At 34.3% G+C, this 22,689-nt stretch overlaps 1 protein-coding gene across 3 annotated transcripts; it reads right to left on the bottom strand.

Moving 5' to 3' along the window:
* Window positions 1-867: 867 nt before the first annotated feature.
* LOC108913748 lies at window positions 868-22,313 on the bottom strand. 3 transcript variants are annotated; one of them, XM_018719364.2, is made up of 2 exons: window positions 22,214-22,313; window positions 868-2,659 (listed from the first exon to the last, which is right to left on the bottom strand). In XM_018719364.2, exon 2 carries the CDS (start codon window positions 2,656-2,658, stop codon window positions 1,852-1,854), a length of 807 nt encoding a protein of 268 aa, XP_018574880.1. In that variant the 5' UTR covers window position 2,659; window positions 22,214-22,313; the 3' UTR covers window positions 868-1,851. The 3 variants fall into 3 exon arrangements, with proteins under 3 accessions (XP_018574880.1, XP_018574879.1, XP_018574878.1); XM_018719363.1 differs by lacking the exon at window positions 22,214-22,313 and adding an exon at window positions 16,282-16,418; XM_018719362.1 differs by lacking the exon at window positions 22,214-22,313 and adding an exon at window positions 6,614-6,717.
* Between the last annotated feature and the right edge of the window lie 376 nt (window positions 22,314-22,689).

Here is a 22,689-nt window from a genome sequence, read left to right as displayed (position 1 = left end):
TAATTTATTGTTGATAACAATGTACATGGGATTTGGGAAAAATTTATGTTTGAAACAATTTCGTTTTTATCAAGTCTTTCAAATGTATTCCCTCCTTGCTGTCAGCTGATTGCGACGTTGCCACATTAATCCTCAAGTCAGACAGAAATGCAATTATTGGTTTCTGTTTCTAATTAATACAGCTATGGAAAAGTTTTGTTTCACAATTTTCTTCTCAGTTATGGGCAAAAAAAGAGCCGCACCATCCATCTTCGCCGTATTAAAATGAACAATTTTCAACAACAATATCTCAAAAACTAGATTAAAAAAAATTCAAAAAATATTATGCACAGAGGGAGCATTGGGTAATACGCTATATAAATTTCAAGTACATCTGTGCATTTGAGTAAACCCGATATACCTCCTTAAGAATATTACGGCACAATTCCACAAAAAAATATGTATACCTTCTATTCAGTAAAATCTCGTGTGTGTTTTGAAAAATGGTGTTAATACATTGTTTTTTCTAAAAGATCGTCATTTATGATACCCTGTATCTCAAAAACAAAAGATAATCCAGTGATTCATTGAAAGAAATGAATTTGCACAACACTGTTTTCCATCCTGAGCAGTTAAACTACATCTAAACACTTTCAAACAACAGTTTCCATACAAAGTAAACATTAAATATTTATATACATTCATATCGCTGGCGCTGTTAGCTAACAAACAATAAATATTTCATAGACGCTATTTAAATATTTTTTCATTATTCAGGCGTGGTTGCTAGGAATGCGCATTTTTTGCGCACAGAAACAAAGGAAAATCAGTCAGATATTTGCAATACTGCAATTATCTGCAGCGTGGATGTCATAGATAAAAATTTGCTACACTTTCGAATATTTTTATTAATAAATAGAGCACCTGTATTTACAATTAATCTTAACATACACGTCCTAAGGCTACGTTAAAGCTAACTCGCGATTCCCTCGGAATTTTCGTTGGAAAATCGGAAAATTTAATTAGAGCAACCGCTGCCATCGCGACATATTGTAGCCGGAGAGTGGTTTATTCAATCGGATAGTTTTCCACTACGACGTCACATCCGGCGCATTCGAGCGACATTTCACAGGACGCTGTTTTAGAATGAAAAAAAAAAACGGGTCCAAATAGAAGTGACGTCACGGGAAAATTGACTGTTACTTGAAAGAACGAAGTTATAAAAAATCTAGTTTATGTAGATTTTTGAAATGATTGTTTAGGATTTGAAGATATCATAAACTAGGACACAACGAAGCTTTAACAATAATAAATAATTTAAAAAATGCAAGGATGAGCACTTTTTCGTTTTCTAAATAAAACAACGCAATAAAAAAATGAATTTTTCTGTGATACATAAGTTATTAGCACATCGGGAGTAAGAATTGTAAAGTGAAGCGTCAAATACGTCGTTAACATATTCCTATTCACTGTATAGAATCTCACGAAATGTGTCGTCATTAAAACATGACTAATATGATATACAGGGTGTACCGAACAGACCCGAACCACTTAATACAAAAAATCATAGGACCATTTGCGCTTTTAATACTAGAAAACTGAATCTGTTTCTCTTTGCTGTTTTCTCATAGTTTTTTCCCCAATCTAATCAAAACAAAATATTGTAATAGTTCTTCTCCTCCTGAATATCTCATTCTTACAGTCAATTTTTGTTGTTATCCTAACTCCTATCCTAACTCTAATAGTACGGTTTTAAAACAGCACTTGGTGCTGTACAAAACTGTTGATTTCGCTTCTGGACAATCCTTCAAACAATATACATAGCATATCACAAATATATACACCCATAACTTACAAAGCCCCTTCAAATCACTATCTCGACTGATAATAATTCAAAGCGGATGCTATAGCGGATTTGGCGAACTCGGAATCACACGGACTCATCCCCCAGAAGGGCCCGGGACACCCCCGTTGCTCGAAACAGCTATCCGGCACCCTGGTGGAGCTTGCAGAACAACAGGACACTATGGCCCAAGCGCAGTTACTCGGCCCTGCACGTGGAGGCGCAATCGTCGTTATCCTCGACGCAGGCGCTGATTCCACGTCTTCCGACTCAGCAGCCAACGCGTTTGAGCCCTTGCTAATGTCATGGATAAGTGGAGGAAACTCTGTGGTGTCAGAAACCTTCGGGAACCTTGTAGGGATGACGGTCGACGCGTTCTCGTCCATAGAGGCACCCCAAACAGGTCTGTCGTCTTCGTCATCGTTGAACCTGTTGGTGATCGTCATAGTGATTGCCTTCTCCGTTGTGGGAGGAAGGTACCCAGGGCCCCTGAACGGCCTGTTGGGTAACGGATTATCCAAGGGCGTGCCGGGGTTCAGGTGCAGCTTCTGCGGGGGGAAGTAGATGGGTACCTTCCCCGCGGCGCCGTACACGGGGATGAAGTACGGCCTGCTGAGCTGGTACGGCGACGGCTTCCACCTGGTGAAGCCCTCGTAGTCCGTCCAGGAGGAGTAGGCCCTCTTCTGGCGGTCCGCGTCGTCCTGGGGAACTGTTGCTTCGGCGGGGTGGCTACGAGCACGGGACCCGTCCTTGTATCGATCTGGGAAGGAAGCTACGGGGCTGGCGAGCGCGGCGGCCAGCGCCAGCGCTGCGGCAAAGAGGCATGCCGGTGTCATCCTGGAACAATTGATGCTGGTCAGTGGGGTGGTGAATTGTGCTAGCGGGGATTGTGGCATGGGGTGATGCGGGATGACCGGTGGTGGAAGGGTCGGTTAAGCCGCGAAGGATATGAAGATGCGTAACGTTTAATTTAAATTTAAATCGTATTTCACTGCTTTCAATACTTTTTGTGGCGCAATTTTCGTTTCTAGAATTCTATTGGAAATGTTTAGTTTAAAACATAGTACAAATTTGGTTTAAATCTCAAAATTGCAGCATTAAGTAGTTTTTCTAAAAATTACTATGATTAAGCAAAATAATTTCCAAAAATTTGGTCGATATTTTTTCCGTTCTTTATTATTAGTAACATTGATGCCAAATATCTAAAACTTTTTCACTTTTTTATTGCCCGTTTAAAAGTTATAAGCAATATTGTCCAAAAGAGTCTCAAAAGAAATATCGCCTAAAAATCACATTAGCGATGAAAGGATCAAGTAGTCATTGGAAAATAATTGAATGTTCGTTGTTTAAAGTGCATAAATGTCACAAAATACTTGTCATTACTCAATACGAACGTCAAATGTATAACTTTTGTGCTTACAAAATGTTTTCTCGTTCAGAAAAGGTTGATATGTTGCTAATTTACGGCGAGTCACAAAAGAATTCAAGAAGAGCTGTAGAGTTATATCGAGAAAAGTATCCAGAGCGTCTCATTCCTGATCGTAGAACCTTTACAAGATTGGAGACGACCTTGCGACGAAATGAAGATGCACTTTCTGCTCGGAAAAATCAAATAATTGACCGACGGGTACAAAACAATATTAACATATCTAGACTTTAGGACGATATTGCTTATAACTTTTAAACGGGAACTAATACAGAAAAATTTCTCTAATAAAAGTTTATTAGAAAAAAGAGAGCTTTTTAACAGGAGAAAAAAATTTGGTATATTTCTAGAAAAATTGATGACGTTGATTGATTGATCGTTTCTGTCAAATCCCAAAGACAATACTTTCAATTGAAAATGGCCCTTACCTCATCCCAAATTTTATTTAAATTATGTGTACAAAGAGATTGCTTTGAGTAATCCATTTGAAACGACATTCATTTTTTTTTTTGAGTAAATAGGAAAGGGGAATGAAAATAATTCCGTGCAACAGCAATAAAAGTAAAAACGAACCGAAATACTGCCATTTATCATCGAAACATTAAAATTTGCGTCTTATTCTCCGGCAATTCATTTCCCTAAATTAGCAGTCAGGAAATCTGACCAGTTCGCAGGGCTTCTTTTTCTTATAAAACTTCCTTTAATGGCATTTTCGAGCCACTTCACCAAAATCCGCGTTTACAATAAAGGAATACATAATTAAGGCCCTCTCTGTGTCAAAATAAGCGTGAACGGCTGGTTCTCGGCTCGGACGAAGGGGGAGGGGCCGAAAAAAAATAAATTAGATCATTAAGCCGCTAGGGCTCCCGGTCTGGCGGATAATGTGCAATTTTATCCTCATTAGTCGAATCGCGGGGGTGATTGATTAGTTTGGGAGACGGCTAAGTTGTTGCTTTGAGACTGTGGTAGTTCATACAGAGGGATTTTGCATTTTAATATTTAAATTGTTTGTGTATGATGGATGATAAACGAAAAATACGCTAAACTTGTTAAAAAAATATTATCAAAGCTACTAACGTCAGAAAAATTACGAAAGTATATGCAGGATGCACTTTTGAGGAAACAAAACATCCTGTATTGGACAAGATAACTTTTAATGAGCGATTAAGGAAAATTTAAAAGGTCTCTGAATTTGTTGCATAACTTTTTATGGGAGCAGCGATATTTCTAAATATAATAATTAACTTAATGCCGTTACAAGTGAAAGAATACATCTACATTTACAGTTAATATTAAAATTTTATGTTTTAAGAACAGGAACTGAAATTAAAAATCTGTCTCTTAAAATAAAAAACTATTTTTTTAAGATAATAAAGGAGTTGTTCTGTTTTTACGTTTGTGATTTAACATTAACAAAGCAGCTATAAACAATATTGGACGGAAAGATTAGCAAACAACTTAATTTATTGGATGTAGTAGTAGACTCGATTAACATATTCATTTTTTTAAACGTTAGTTCTACTGAAACTTAGTTACGTCACTGTTATTTTTAGTTCTGAAATGGATACGGTAAGCAAAGGCTGTTTTGGAAGGAAGATTGGCATATCAAGGGCGACAACAATGCTCGGATAACACAAATGTCAAAGAAATGATGCTGTGCATAAATTAAAATCGCTGAATTCGTTTACTCGTAACATTATTTTTTTTTTAATTCAAGCAGTATCTAATGTAAAATTGTCGAGAAAAACTAAAGCAGAATAATCAAGCTAACTGACCCTGCGTCAGTCTAGGCCCATTTAATTGGACTATATACCAGGGCGGATTTGTCGAATTATGCCACTTCTTGGATGTAAGAGGGCGCAAGCTAATTTTTGCTGGAATATCTTCAGTACAATTCACTTAATGAAAGTGTAGATCCCTAGATCTGGGCGAGGTCCGGAACTTTTCCAAAATTGCAAAGATGTTTAAAAAATTTAAAAAAATACCTATTTTATCTGTTTTTTATTTATATCTTGAAATCTATGCATTTTGGAAGCATATTGAAGATGAAAAAAAGATTTAGAATTGAATTTTGCATAATATACTGCAACTTAAAAATGTTTAAATTTATTATCGATGTTGCAAAATAGCAATAATTGATGAAAAAAATGCTAAATAATTAAGTTTTTTCAGATAATTTTTTTTAAATATTTTAATTGCTCCGAGGGCATTGTAATTTTGGTAAAAAATTTTTTAGAGTATAATAAAACAACGCACTAAATTTCATTAAAATCGGTTCTATAATTTTCGCAAAATAATTTTTTTTTTAAATTTAGAAAAAATTTTGCGATTTTTATGTATATATTTCAACAGTCTGAATATAAATATCGGTTCTATAATTTTCGCAAAATAATTTTTTTTTTAAATTTAGAAAAGATTTTTCGATTTTTATGTATATATTTCAACACTCTGAATATGAATATATTTAGTAATAATTATTACAATTATTTTAATTGTTTTTATTTAAACAAATTATTTTTTTTTATTTGGAAATTAATTTTTTTGTTAAGTACACATAAAATTAAGAAACAATATTACTTTAAAATTATAATTTGTGAAAAAAACTAAATTGCAAACTGATAAATGTAATATAATTGATTAAAAATAAAAAAAATGAGTGTTAACTTTAAAAATTTACTGTGGCTGTCCTAATCAACCGATTTCAATTTTTCAAAAACTATTTGAAAAGTTGAGCGGTCTTTTCTATGTGTAAAAATGTTCAAGCGTCTAGATGCTTTATTTGAGGCAACATTTTGAAAATTCGAACATTTTTTTTCAAAATTTTTTTCAAAAAATTATTTAGCGAAAACTATCTAACCGATTTTAATGAACTCTGGAGTGTTGTTTTATTATACTATAAAGTCTTTTTTACCAAAATTAAAATGCTCTCGGAGCAATTAAAATACATATTTTAAAAAAATTTTCCAAAAAACTTGATTATTTTGCCTTTTTTTCATCAATTATTGCTATTTTGCAACATGGCTAATAAATTTAAACATTTTTAACTTACAGTATATTGTGCAAAATTTAATTCCCAAACTTTTTTCCTCTTCAATATTCTTCCAAAATGCATAGGTTCCAAGATATAAGTAAAAAACTCGGATAAAATAGGTATTTATTTAAATTAAATTTTAAAAGAGAAAAGTTGGTAGTGAAATATTCCTTTAAATTGATTTGCGACATTATTTAAATTCAATTTCTTAAATACAAATTTTTCCAATTCGTATTCCGATAATGACACATTATTTTAATCCTAATAATTTGTAATAATTAACCCAAAATGATGAAATAATATCTGGTTAAATTAAATAATAATCAGTAAATACCTGAACTGTCAATCCGTACTACGAAGTATTACAGCAAAACAAACGGCACAGACGAGTGAACTAGCTCTAAGCGTAAGATTCTACTGCCTACACGTGACAGAGGAGAAACTGAATCTGACCCGGCGGGAAAGTGTATTATATCCTAGCCCGAACACTATAGTTTGTGTACACACTTCCAAAACACGTCACCGGAGCTTCAGGATACCCATCTGTAAAGTGATCTCAAAGTTCTCTGAAAGCGGTACGTGTTTTTTCAGGTATCGAAGTCATCGATGCCGATCAAAGATCATACGCGGTCATTGAAAATTCACTGAGTCACTAAAAAAAATAAGCGCAGAAACTTTAAACTTATAATATTCGTTCAAGCAATTTCCGCTGAAAAAAATTCATGAAAAGTGAATTGCTGCGCTCGCTTTCACCTCGGCAACGGATTGAATAAAATGACGGAAAATTAATTCATAGTTTAATGTCTAACTCACACACTAGATAGTTTTTCTAGTGTGAAAGGTTATTGGTGATAGTAATGACGTTCATTTAACACATAATCGTTTTTAATGAAGGTAAATGATGCCCTGGTAATTTATAAACGATGTAATTTCGACAGCAGATTAACTTTAATTTGTTTTATTAATACCTTCATAAAATGAAGCTATTTATCAGTAGACGTTGCACATTATTTTTTTAAGCATTAATGCAAAAATCGTTTTAATTGAGCAGCTTAAAGAACAAACGATTTTTTTTATTTTTCCCTTAGGATATGACTTTTTGAACCTTCAAATCGCAATTTCCAAACAGAAACTTAAAGTTTCTCTGTAGAGATGCAAAACTGTCTACCTTTTACACTGGAAGAAGTGTTCTTCAAAAACTAACAAGAAATTCGACACCTTACTATCCGACGTTCTTCATCAGCAATCCCGATTAGTCACTTTATCGCATTTCCTTTTTGTAGACGCCGCCGACTCGATTTATTTACTTTCATGACATCCGCCATAACACTTTATTTCCTCTTAATCACCAAAGTTGATTTTTGGCTTAGCAGCGTGATTTGCAAATAATCGTACCTACTCACCTCGATTTGCATACCAAGATAACCGCAGTGTAACTAGTAAAAGTATTAAACGTGTTTTTTTTTAATGTAAGGATTGAATTCAATCTTTTATAGGAACAATTAATCGATACTATTACAAGACTTGTCCATTTGGAAAGGTGTTACAAACTCGGTAAAAATATCAAGGCTGGCCTGAACAAATGACTATCTAATGGGCTATTAAAGGATTGCGTTTGAAATATCAGAATACTGTTTGATTAGCCGTCATAGATCTTAGAATGTACAGGATGAATCCTTCAAATTCGCAGCAACTAATTGTAAAACAATTATATTTAAAAAATTAGATTACTCAATATTTTTATTATAGTCGAAATAACTGACAGAATCCTACGCTTAATGAAACTAATAAATTAATCTCTTCTCTCGAGCTCAACAATACCAGAATAACTTGACTGGGTAGCCCGAACTGAGGTTTACATGACATAACAGGTAGTTTCTCGAGTACCTTCTGAAATAACTGCTTTTGTAGAAGCCCTACTAGTTATTTGTTAAGGTTATAAAGTGACAGGTGTGCAGATTATTGTATACTTGACACAATAAGCGCCATAAAATGATATTTAAGTGTTAAGCTTGTTCGTCTTAATTACTGTAACAAGATTATCAAAGGTTTATAAACCTTATTTCAATGTTACATTTCACATGTTTCTGAGAACCAAATATCTTGGCCTATCTCTAGTTCTCTATTTGTTCTTATTGTTTTCAGAATATTTTATAGTGAGACCAGATAAGTGTATCGATCTTATCTCACTGGTGGCACACAGGTGATGTAGATTAAAAAGTATCGTGATAGGTCAATGTCGGTTTATATTTATATTTTGAAAATATATTTCTTCTATTGTTCAGTTGAAGAGCAAGCACTCCTAAACATTTCCAACGACATTTGAATATATATTATACCAGTTCAGAACCTTTTCGGAGCAAATATATATAGTCTACGAGTTTATCTTATTGGGAAAGAACAAACTATACTTTTAAGTAAAGATTGTTTAGCTCTACATAATCAACAACTTTTTGTGCATTATTATCTCAGCTAAGCGTGTTAACTTATTCTCCAGTAGCGGGTAATTAAAGTTTTAAACAATTATATTATCTTAAAACCAAGAGGTTTTCAAAAAGAAAAATATTACACAAAAGATGTTGTGTCTGATGATTTAAATTTCTGAGGCTACGTGTATAAAGTTGACTAACGAATATTTTCAGTTATGTTTCCCTGCATTGGTTAATAACTTCATCCTTTCGTTAGGCAACTGGTATACAATGTGGTTTAATTTTTCAGCATTTCCACTTAAAACCGTTGGATAAACTATTACAAAACCTGAACGAGTCATATAATATTCTCGGAATTTTCACCTGAATACTACACCCTCATTGTTATAACATTTTAAGAAACAAATGAAAGGTGAGGAATTTAATTTTTCTGTCCATATTTCAAAGTTCGAACCGATACAACTTCCTTGTCGGTATGACGAATTTTCCTGACTTTCCAAAGCGGTTGGAAAGAACAGAGGCATTTAATCACTATTGTGACGTACAGTATTGGCTATATTAGAAGCTGATATAATAGTCCAATTAAATAAGCATTTAAATCGAAATTTTGGTCAACTTGCCTGAATTTTTTATATGAGTTAGTTTGAGGTATATTATAACAATAAGTCACAGTAATTTTTTGTTCAACCCCCGGCCAAGGGTGAAAAAAGATAAAACAAAGGAGTTTTTCAAGATAACTCGAAAGGGGCAAGGGCTAGAAAAAAAAATTTCGTATAAAATTTGTAAAGCATACAATTCTACATAAAAATGGCATCTTGACTTTTTATTGTACTATTAAAATTAACAGAGTTAGGGAGGCTAGAAATTAAGGGAAGATTTCAGAAATTTAAAAAAATCATAACGAGCAGAAAGACGATGGAATTTTGTATTTTTTTTTTCAATCTACTCTAAAAAATGTAAAGAGACACGTATTTTTTTATCGGCGGAAAAACATATTTACGGGGTGAAATACACCCTGAAAGTTCGCCCCCAAAACAGTTTTTTCAAAATTTCTGGGGTTCTAATCAATATTTTGAAATGAAACAAAATGAAAATTACTTATGATAAAAAAACAAATATTTCGCAAGTGATTCCGTGTTTCGGGGTTGCTACGCTTATTTTTTATTTCAGAAAAACTATATTTTTATTTATAAAAAAATCATATTTACTCAAAAAGACTTAAAAATATGATTTATGTAAACAAATTGACAAAATTAAATTGACCTGTTTCGGGGTTTTCGTTAAAATCTCTGTTTAGGGTGGGTGAACTACAAATTTGAAATTGTTATAACTTTCTTATTAAAAATTAAAAAATATATCCATTTCTCTGAAAAGAATGGTTACATTTTTTAGAGTAGATCGAAAAGAAACTTACAAAATTCATTCATTTTTCTGCTTATGATTTTTTTAAATTTCTGAAATCTTCCCTTAACTTCAAGCCTTCCAACCTCTGTTAATTTTAATAATACAAGAAAAAGTCAAGAGGCCATTTTTATGTACAATTATTTACAATTTTTATACGATTGACACAAAGGTTATAATAAAGTATTATTTTCCACAACTTTTTTAAGAATCAAATCGTCACCTTTTCACAATGTAAATACTAAACACACACCTAAGTTGAACATCCTAATTGGCAACAGTGTATCGACGTCGTCACAACCTCAGCGGTGCGCTGCGGTGTTTAAAATTTCTTCTAACTTGAAAAGTTTATCAAATTGTTTGAATTATATGCCGACTTTAATTTTCATGTTATTTGAAATAAATATTAATTGAAAAAAAGTTATACCTGTATCAGGGATCGAACCCAGGACCCCAGCGTGACAGTACAACGCGTTACGCTCTGAGCCATCACATCACAGTTGAGAAACATTCATGTCAATCTTTATAAGCTTAATATTTTGAAATATCTAATTAATAATAATATATATAAACACATTGACAATTTTAGTACATTAAAACTGTTAATGTTTTTTATACTTTTTAGAGTAGACTGATAAAAAACTTTTGAAATTCGTTTATTTTTCTGCTTATGATTGTTTAAAATTTCTGATATCATCTGTAACTCTGTTAATTTTAATAGTAGAAGAAAAATTCAGTGGATCATTTTTATGTACAAATTTTTGCTCTACAGCTTTTATAAGAGACTTTTTTTTCTAGCCCTTACCCGTTTTGATTTATCTTGAAAAACCCCTTTGCTTTATCTTTTTTCACCCTTGGCCGGGGGTTGAACAAAAAATTACCGTCACTTATTGTTATAACATACCTCAAACTAACTCATATCAAAAATTCAGGCAAGTTGACCAAAATTTCGATTTAAAGGCTTATTTAATTGGACTAATAAGGAGGACGAAGAGTTTTTAATACGTGGATCATCCGATATTTGTATAAATGTTTTTATCGACTTCTATTTATTAATATTGAAAGAGATCTATTAAAATAAGCTTATTTATTGAAAAAAAGCACAGAAGAATTCCTAAAAATAGTAGTACAATGAGACACATTTAAAATTACGCTATTCATAAGCACATTAAGGCGAATCATGCTAAAACGTGACTCAAAGGGCGTGGAAAAATCTTAAATTATTCATCTGCCTGCTCCCCACACATGGAAGCGTTAGTCTAGCATATTTTGCTTATAATAAACTTTATTCCACACTAAATTTGTCTTCAGTTCGTAAAAGTTAGACTTCCCTAATTACGTGACGTGTTATATGAAGTTTATTTTTCTTTCGCGCAATTCTCATATTGTGTAAAGTCGTTTTAAACATCAGAATCATTTTGTTCTTCTTATACAAAATTTCTGGGTAGTAGTGTACTACGTTTCTTATCTTGTATCTCTAGTTTGTGGTTAATCAGTGGTAGAGGAACAAATAAAACTTCTTAAATACGTCTTTACTACCTCAGAAACGTACTCGAGAAGTTTCCCGGTCCCCAATAAACTGAATACGCCGTAAAATCCTTCATCTTATTAAACTTTTATTTGACGACTTTGGAAATTGCTGCGACAATCTTGTGTGGAAAGTTTTGGAAAATAGAAAGCTGAAATCCCTTTTAGAACTGACGTGTATATTATGCTGTGATTGCGCTTGATAGGACCGAGGTCTGGTGGTATTAGAGGCCATACCATTCTGGTCCTTGTAAATTAAATAATAAAATATGCGTCTTTTATTTTTTATAATGAAAGCTGTAAACTATTAACTTTGTTACCGCAATCAATTTGTTTGGGAACACGGAAATAATGTACAGTCGTGATTCAATATGCTGATAAGTCGGGTGATGTAATATACCTGTATTGCAGAAATTTATGAATTTTTGTACGGCTAATTTCCATAAATAGAAATTACGGACTGATTGATACGATTCCAAATACGTAGATCTATTTGAACAGGTAACATAATAGGAATGTTCCAAAAATGCATAAAAAAACATATCCTTTTGACATTTCAAACGTCTTTTGTTACTCAAAAGATCTCAGTCCCTTTATTTATTTTTAAACAGCAATTTTAACGAAAAAAAAACGATAGAGAAATACAGTCGAACAATTTGTGGTACTCTGAACTACATGAAAAATGTTCAGAAAAAATTTCAAAGACAGAATTTTATCTTCAAATACCTACTGACATATTTTCCTAACTCTGACATTAACTTTTAATGCATGAATAAACAACGCAGTATATAACTAAAACTGCAGTATTAATAAAGGTGTATTTAATGAAATTATTAAACTCCTAAGACGTAAATAACACACTGCTCTTTCTAGCCATAAAACGGCCATAAAATTCATAATTACATCCTATATATTATAAAAAAAAGATTCCTACATAAAACAAGATTGCTACAGTGTGTTAAAATTAAATCCAACGACTATAACTTCTGAATATCTCTAAAACTATTAATTTGACGTCCCTTCTCCGTATAGCCTATTTTTTTTATAAAAATGGGTGCATAAAGAAGATTTCCTAGCGGCAACTGATGTTTTAATAATATTTTTGACTCTTTTTCTAGAAATTCAACACCAATGAGCAGGAGTTTAACTAAAAGTCGATAGGGAGGGCTAAAAATGTCTGTCCGTAAAGCAAACGACAAACCAGTCAAATGTAAGTGAACTTATTGTGTTTGGTGTGCTTTAAGTGTGAAAAATAAGTGTAATTACATCCGAGCATGAGTAAATTTACGTACTTTGTGTCTTCAATGTTTCGTCAATTAATTATGACGAAACGATCTAGCTTAAAAATATCTGTTTCTTAGAGAAGCTGCCATATTGTGTTTGCGTTTTTAATCTGCATCGAATTTCGTCCAAATGTCAAGGGTACTTGGACGAAAAAAATTTATGCTGCGGAACAATTTATTATTTACGAGGAGGATAGCTCATTAATAAAGTCGCTTCGTTAATTACACTTGATATAAACCAAAATTCCCGGTCGTTTGGCAGCATCCACATGGCTTTCGACTACTACTTTTAAGTGGTTTGTTCGTCGGCAAATAAATAAAAACTAAAAAATAAATTGCCAACGCGCCCGTTTGGAAATTCCAGCGAAGCTGGCGTATGCTTTTTCCTGCACAAGAATCATTGTTTGTTTACGATAATCGGCATCATTCATGTCTCTTGTGGTCGGGGATTCCCCGAAAATGAGTGTAGAAATCGCTGGGTAACTGCAATAAAACTACTATATCAGTTCTTTTAGTCGAAGCTGAAAAAATGGACCTTGAAAATGGTAAATTAAGGTTGTTCTAATCAAAGTGGCTACCTGATAAACGTGACAGACGTTTTTGAAAAAAAAAGCAAGAAAAACTAAAGTTCTTTACGATCGTCTACAATGCGGCAACAAACAAATTAATCTTCAAACCAGGCAGAATTTGAGTTTAGAAAAACTCTAATACTTTTTTAATTTTCCGTATGTATAATTTCACAAAGCATTAGCTTAGTTTACCCTTTCAAATACAAAGAAATACCTATTAAAAAACGTCATGCAGGTAATTGTTTGGCAAAGCATAAATGACACTAAAAACTGTTGTTGATATACAAATCCGTTACATTAATGTCCTTTTTCTGAGCCAACTTCGTCAGTAGTACAAGCCGTCGACCTCTCGGGACAATCATCTACATTCTATAAGCATGAAATTAACTACTTTACTAAATATCTTTTTATAGGAACAAATATGTGTCTCTCAAATACCACAACGCATGACTTCAAGGCATCCAGGCGAGATTGCAGCGTTGCCTAAAGTCTGCCCAACAATTTTGATTAATATGACACTAAAACCACAAGTTTGTGATCGACGTAGTAAAATTTCAGTTGACGAAGCCATGACGTTTCTGAAATTTCTATTAAAATTGATAAACGGAAACTTAGTCAAATTAGCAAAGCTTTCTGATACATTAACACCTCTTCAAATTGCTTAAACAAACACTCAAATTGTAATTGGGGTCATTGTCGTCCACACAATACCATGTAGTTGCATACCGCCGCTACAACTGACTGGTTGTTATTGATATTTACGTGTTACATAATAGTTTTAGTTTCCAAGGTCATTACCACGGCTACAGTGGTCCTATTAGATGCGATATTTGTTTCAATCAATAAATGAAATAATTGTTTCTTCAATTACTTCGTCAAGGCGTCTACAGAGGCGACGTCTTGGTGTTTGAATATGTACACTCCATATTTGTTGACCTTGTGCAGATGTTTTATGAAAATATACGGCGCCTTGTTAAATAATAAAGGTTTGTTTTAAATACGGATGATCTAGATGCACAAAATTGGTTCGCTGCAGATTCAAGATTCTAAGGCGATGCTTTTCAATTTGGAGTTAAAGAAACAGATTAAACGTTTTATTAATTATTTCTGCCACTTGCTTTCGCCATAATCTTTTACCGTATTAACAAATGAAGGCTTCTGGGTTCCGCGCTTATGTATCCTAATTATTTACCTCCCTTTCTAATTACTATAAAAATTGGACACAGAATGGCTGTAATGAACCTAATTTTTGTCGATTTTAGGAATTTAACCTTAGATTAAATCTCTCTCATAGCGCCGGGATGAGATTAGCTAGTAATATTTCCGGAAGTACAAAATTGCACTTCCGCTTTAAATAGATTCAACGCTGAGTACAGGTGAAATTAGTTTCCTGCGAAATATGAGTTGCACGCAAGGTCGTTCAGATTATTATAATTCATGAAATATATTTTTTCTATTCGACGCTTCTTCTTTAGTTGACATTATCAAATATGTAGGAATATCTGCTTATAAATGTTAATTATGTGCACATCTGAGTTCCAAGGCTGCCCAAACAAGGCCGTGATTGGTCATTCCCAATATGTTTGGTGTGGCACCATCACCAGCTGCATAATAAGTAGCCTTATCTATCACCGACTTATTAGCCGTCGAGTTGGTTGAAGACCAAATAAACTAATCGTAGTAATCGCTTACTGATGCCGTTACAATGTACAGGGTGCTGCGTACGTAGATTTAGACATAATGAACTAAATTTAAAAAAATTGTGACGTACTTTTTATGTAGTCCAACAGTTTCTCACGACGCGCGACGTAAGAATTAGGAACAGCAAATTGGAGTTAATAATATTTTCGACCGAATACAGCTGCCTCTTCCAATTGTCCTTAATTACTTATTTGTCTCGTCTTGGCTGTTGTTTAATTTTTAAGTCGAACGCTAATTATTATCAATGTCTCCGGCCTTGAAATGTTTTGGCGTCCCGTTACGCCTATAAATAGAAAATTTTATTCGATCATGGTGCAAAAACCAAAATTTAAAAATCTGGATCGATCACGGACACGTCACCACCTTGGGCAGCTCGTTTTCAACGTGTTCATATTTATTTTAAGAAACCGGTAAGAAATTAATAAGATGCTTCAGACCATTACTTATTCCTACACTCTTCCTTTAAAATAACTCGTTTTTTTTTATTTCCGCAAGTGAATGAATCACTGCAAAGGATGTGTCATTGGATTAGTCGTTAATATCTCAATTGGGAACCAGAAGATTCAGATGAGATTAAAAAAAATATACATCCGATCACAATTTAGTGGCTCTGCGTCAAATATACTGGGTTGGATATTAGGAACACAATATAAGGCGTCACATATATCAGAAAGCCAAAAGAGTCTAAGTTTAGACCCCTGTGGCATACCTTTGTAAACAAACACACACCGCTGAACTTCATACTCAAAAATGTTACTGATGTTCTATATTACAGCACCAGAAAGCTTTAAATTAATTTATTATCAAATTAATACTGGCATATTATCATAAATTCCTAAGCATACCTGATTTAGCAACTAACAAAGCGGTGTGTGTAAGAATTTCCATACGTTGATGATAATGTTTAAACGGTTATTGTTTTCGTAAGAAACCAACCACGAATATGTAATTATCACATTTCTATGATACACCGTATCCAAAAAGGTATTTAGAACAGCTTTACATGAAAATATATTTGCTAGCATCGATTAGAAATCTGGTAAACCGAGGAGCATCACTTTTCAACCTCTGTTGCCCATTTATGATACTCACTGTAAAGAACTGTGGCGTCACAAGGTACGACAAAAAACTACACTGTCACTTGGTGATTATTTAGAGTTCGACTACGACATACGTCTGGGGTTTCGACGAAAAACATCGCTTCTACCTGTGTATTACGGTTTGCACGCCGTCGGTGGCTCTTGGGCTATTCGCACGAAACTCCCGGAGTGGGGTGGTCCGCTCGCCTTGACTCCGGGCTTGGAGATAGTCCGGTAGTAGGAAGGATATACAGTGGGGACCGTTCTTCCTCGCCTACCGTTGATATCTCGTAAATTTTGTAAGGTGCAAAGTAAGTTCAATTAGTCTTTTCAAAAATGGGTATTTCAAGTGAGGCCATCTGTTGGCAATTGCATACGTCGGAGAGGTAGATCTTTCGCTAGTTTACTGTCAAAATTTCGTGATATTTGCTATGGACAACGGGAGGTACTAGAGAAAAAAGCGATGCCTACCTCCTTTATAATGCAAATAACTATCGTATCGCTACGATCTATATACTCATATCAAATATATGAACTTTCTTAATAAATAACCACTTTGAACTGGACTATATTTGTCGCAGACCACTTAACACTCAACTGACAACTTAAGTGGCATGTTTGTATAAGAATACATCAATTACAGCTCATCAAATTGTTTTGGAAACCGCACTAGTAAAAAAAAATAATCGATATACGGAATCGGCAGTATTTAACCACAAGTCAAAGACAACGGTTTCTTATTAGGTAAATGATCTGTGCAGGATGTTGTGATGAAGATAATTGATTTTTTATATCAACGTTTAGGTTTTACAAACAATTTATGTAAGAATTGTGCAGAATCCGGTTATTACCACACTTAGATGAGTATATTTCTCTTATTGTATTTCGGCGTTTCCTTCGGGAAATAAACCAATGAATAAAAAACCTTGAATGCTGAAACTGGACTTAATTCTCAATGAACAAATATTTACACGGCTGTTTCAAATTTCCGTTGTACAAATTATAAACAAATTAATATTCCAGGATTATCAGAACATACGCTTACTGAGCATTTAACGTTATAGTCTGTTTAGAAATGAAAGAGAGTAATAAAAGCTTATTACGTATGTAAATCGTAAATAAATGTAGTACTGGTGCTTATATTCAATATTTGAATGATGAGGTGTACTTTTAAAAAAACTTTGTGTGACCGGGTTGTACTAAATTGTAGCAGGTAGCTAAAATTTAATCCCCGACAATCCGTCTTTGTCTATGCCGCTTCAATTTCTCAGTCCATTTCTCTTATAAGTAAACAATATGAAAACAGCATTTCAAAACATGAGGCTACTTTAAGCATCATAACCGGGTTAAGAGGGTTTTTAGTAATTCAAATAAAATTCAATATTATTATCAAAATATTTATTTAAATTTAATGAATAGACTTTTGACCTCCCTGTAGATTTTGGGGGATTTACATTACATTACATTTACATTCATTTTTTGTTTCCTTTAAAAGTCTGTAGATAATCGATTTTCCAAACCCTGTCATTTTGGAACACTTTTCCACGATGTCGTCAACACTGTTGGTAGGATTTTGGTTTTCAATGCATTAAATACATTTAATATAATAATCTTCTCATTCTGAGACAGCGCACATCTTTTCACGCGTTTAGCAGGTACGTAATCTGATAAGCTCGACATTTTACCCAAACAATATTATATCCACTGGCACAATAGTCACTAAACACAAGTCGAATTTTACTCTACTGCACTAGCACGTCTTCGTATATTCAGTCTAAGACTGGATTGATCTGTCACAATACACTGGCTCCTGCCCTATGATGTATCCAGTAAAATATACTAATGTACACCCATTACCTGTTAGCATTAGTGTTACCCGATAATTACCTGAAGCGAAATATTACCACGCCCATGGCCGGTTCTTATCTCGGGGTTTTATTACTCTCTTTCATTTCCAAACAGACTATAGTGTCAGCGCCAAATGGCACTTTCAGGTTCATTTTAACCTTCTCTGGCTTGTTTACAATAAAAAAAAAATGTTTGGATTTTACCCAAACAAAACTGCTGCTTTTGGAGTTTTAAAAATACATTTGTCATACTCCGCAAATATTATTTTTATTCTTTGTTCTACCAGCGGCTGATAGGGGCCGGTTTATCTTTTAATTAGTTGCACAAAGGAATTGCAGCATCTACGGGGTACGCCAAAAAAATATGTTGCCCAGAAATATCTGTTGCTTTTAAAATTATATAAATAACAAAAAAGTATTTTCCTCTATTTACACGACATTCGCATAGCAACATAAAAAATATATAAATAATAAAAGAATTATTCCGATTCACTGTCACATTTTTTTTATTCTAATTAAGATTCCCTCCGCGCCTTCTTGCACCCGAATTATTTATACACCTAGGAAGGAGTCCCAGGCGGGGTTATTTATCGAGCTCCTAATTGGACTAACAACAATGCCTTCCACCCCCTCCCCCACCCCGCCTAAGTGAGAAGCATTGTAACTGAAAGACATAGCGCGGTGTCTGCAAGGCATTTGTAATTAAATTCTTTCGAGAGGAGGTCGGTCGATCCATATTTTCCTATTATTTTCACCCCCTGCCCCGTGTAATTGAGACCTACAGGTCTCGTTATGGTTTTACGAGTGCTTTACCTGCTAAAGTTCGGCCCCTTCGACTTTCAAAGGGGGCTTAAGGCGGTAAAATATCTAGTGGCCTTACGTTATCTTTTGTTTTCCTCCCCGTGACGCTCTTGATCTCTGTCTGTATCTTTTTGATGCTTTTAAAAAAGTGAGGGTGTGCACTTAAGGATGTAAAACATCTAGAGGTCTCGAGTTTTCTTTTGTTTTCCTTTCCGCAGCGCTCTTGGTTTCTATCTTTTTCGTAGAAGGTAATTAATTGTTTATAAGCGAAAAACGCACGTTTTTTTAATGCACAATTTGAGAATGTTAATGTCAACAAAACGGTGATATTTTTTAATAGGTCGCTTAATTACGTCTTTAAGATTACAATGACGCTTTCAGGATCATGTTTGGTTGAAAATTAACGCCTGTACAGAGGCTTAAAGTGCATAACTTTTGGAGCCTCCGTTATAAACAAATAGAATTGTGCGAAAACTATTGCACCTACAGCGCCCACTTTTGGCACACTTTTGAAGTATGACAAAACCCTAAACTTGTCATAGGTTTTATAAAATTTTAACAATGAATGCGATAGTAATAAACAAATTAAAAAATGGGCACTTTTCTTGTTTTTTATGCAATAACTTTTTTGTTTATTAACCGATTTTAATTTAACAAGTCTCATTTTGTAGATAGTTTTACTCCCTATAAGCTGTCTGAGAGTCACTTTTCGCTAAAATTGATGATTTTCCCTGCAAAGTGAAAAAACTGTTTTCCTCACTTATTTGGTTAAATAGAAAAGTTAGCTAATAAAAGTTTTTGACTCACGAGATGAGAGATGTCTTGTATTATGTTCCTTTAGACAATTTTACAATAATCTCGCGGATAGGACTTTTTTCGAGTTTCTCTTTTATTTTCGCTAATTTTCCTGTTGTATAATAATAATTTTGTGCGATGTACAAAGTAGTTTTATGCAACCCACAATCCTTCTCATCTAACCACTGGCCAAACCTCGTTTTATAGGCTACAAAAAAGATTGAGAGATCATCATCAGTACCGAAATTACCACCGCCTTTGATACTATTTGAATTAATTCGTTAAAATTAATTGGAATAGATCTGATTCGGCGGAACTGCTTTAATTAAATTTCCTGCTACGATTATTAACAGACCCCGTAAAACCTTTATTGCTCTTCGGAACTTCGGTAAAATTATCGCTTGGATTACGATTCGAGTTCGACGAGGCGGAAGGGCAAACACCGATGAAGTGGTTTTTGGTTTCCCAGATTTGTTTGGAACAATTTTAATACTCACTTTTTTTGTTCTTAATCGTAGAACCTTATTTTCCTGTCTTCAGTAACTCCCCGTTCTACATATCCTCTAGAGTTTATTTCTCCAAACCGGTCGAGTTTTTCTGGACACATCCCTGCGGCTCTGGTTCTGTGGGTAATTGAATACAATTTCACCGAGGCCGCTACAGCAAATGAGTAAAAACTTCGTCGTCGTTTTCAGCCAGAGCTAAGCAGATTATGCAAATGGAATCCCAGGATGCAATTTGCAATGTAATGAGAGTCTGCGACATCCCATTGAATATTTAAAGTTGGTTCCGTAAGCCTGTTAATAATAATAATAATTAGGCGAAGATGGGCCTTCTCGAGGACCCCTGGGAAAGTTTTAATTCACGCGAAAGTATGTTAAGTAATTGCCTTAGTAAGACTTCACCACTTTACAAATGTTTGTCATTAAAAAAATAAAACGGTGTCTCAAGTTGTTGGTCTCGGTGTTTTAATCTAGGAACGAGGGCCACGGTCTTGTGTCGTGGCCCCACGTTAGGCGCCAGACCGCGGATTTCGCTCGGTTCCACTAGCTCTCTATGAAAACGACCTATTTGCCTCTCTAAGGCAACAGCAATAATTCCAAACGTTCCTCCTCTCGTTCCTTATCACTACTCCGATATCGGTTAACGCAGCGTTTGCACTACAATTGATTTCCCCCGAGCCCGTGCAGTTAGACAAATGACTGCCAGCTCTGTATCGGCCCGATCGGTGTTTTTATGCAACTCGAACGCTCGACTGAGGGGAAAATCGGCCCGATCTGATTGCTTTCATCTTTTTCAACCGCAAATCGACTTTTATGTTCTTTAGAAGATTATTCCGGCAATACCTTGTACCAGGGCGATGGCGTGCCATAGGCACCGGTTAGGAATTTGTCAAAGGTGGAGTTATGGAGAAAAAGGTTATAGTTGCATGGGAATCGATTTTCATCGACAAAGAGGTGGTCTAGGTTCAAAGGCTGAGAGTGGACATAGTTTTCGATGAATTACTCAAGATACAGACTTCAAATTTCAATATTTATGAGTGTCTTCCTTTAGAGATTTGGATTTGTATATCCTATATTTTTCCTACAACTTTGCAAGAACAATTTTTCGTTTAAAATCGATCAACGATTTGAAATATGTCATAAAATTAAAAAAAAACCGTAGGTAAGTGTAGAAATTCTATTTCAAAAAGGTCAAAGGGTGGTTGTAGTGAATCGTTTGCAGATCAAGTTGATTTTGTTCAAAATAAAGTCCCCCATCAACTCTTAAAGATAGTACATTTAGAAAAGGAACATCTTGTATACAAGGAAGCAATACATGATCTAGAACAAAACAAAAATGCATCCGATATTTCACCAAATCGCTGAAATCCTAAATTTACGGGTGTTTTACAACAAGAACATGACATTGGTCAATACAACTCCGAATATATGCTGCATTTGATGATATTTATGTATTTGCGTCGCCGTAAATCAACAGCTGGTGCTGCCGTTCATATCATCGTAATGCTGTCACAAATGTTTGTTTTCATTGCGATTTCTCCGTAAATAATTGTTAAAATATTCTTATTGCTGTCAACATTCAGATACCAACAAATATTCTACTGTGGACGTAATGAAACATCCGTATGATTAATTGTAAGCAAATTCGTAATTCGTGACCAGCTAATTTTATGCTATTAACGGGGAAACTATTAACGGGGAAACGATTACCATCAGTACGATATATTATCTTCTAATTGAATGCTTCGTTTTTATGACTCACAGTCGTGATAATATAAACATCACCAGACGTTCACTGAGCTGCGAGATGAAACTTATTTCTAAAAAAATTACTGTAATTATTACGACAAGGACAGTAACTGGAGATATCCTGGTAAGGAACAACGTTTATTTTTAATTCTCGCTACTCAAAAATAAGCAAGAAGATACAGCAAGAGTCACATTTTGTAATCATGACTTTTTTACAAATCCAATCTCTAAAATGTTTCAGTAGACTCACCTGTAGCATTTATTTTATGTGAAAGGTAGTGTTTACCAACAAAAACGAACTGAAACTTGCCTTTTTAGTATAAACTATAACAGCACCAATTGATCTCAAGCTAATAATAGCCCGTTTAAGTTAAATGTCGAGGACAACTCTCATTCTCGACCTAGCTATGCCAGTCCCCGAAATCGCTGGAATGCCTGGCCGCTGTCTATTCGAAATATGCCGCTTAGGTCGCCTTACAAGATGCCATTTGCACTGCGGAATAAGATGGCGCCACCAGTGCATTTTTTTTTTAAATTTGTCTTGAATTCACATCTGTGTCTCCTTTCGTGTTAAAATTGCCCATTTCCAAGTATCTTAACTAATTATGCAACCCGTTTTACTCGGCAGAAAAAATTGATTAGTGTTTTGCTGCTGCCAGTCAAGATAATTGTAAAATTGTCATTAAAAAACTACTTTATCTACTTCTACTACTAACATTACGGTTA

Source organism: Anoplophora glabripennis, unplaced genomic scaffold, assembly GCF_000390285.2.
Source record: "Anoplophora glabripennis isolate ALB-LARVAE unplaced genomic scaffold, Agla_2.0 scaffold652, whole genome shotgun sequence".
Lineage (NCBI taxonomy): Eukaryota > Metazoa > Arthropoda > Insecta > Coleoptera > Cerambycidae > Anoplophora > Anoplophora glabripennis.
This window is presented reverse-complemented; position numbering and strand designations above follow the sequence as displayed.

Coding starts and splice junctions, on each gene's coding strand:
- LOC108913748 (XM_018719364.2), bottom strand. CDS start 2,658: ATGACACCGGCATGCCTCTTTGCCGCAGCGCTGGCGCTGGCCGCCGCG.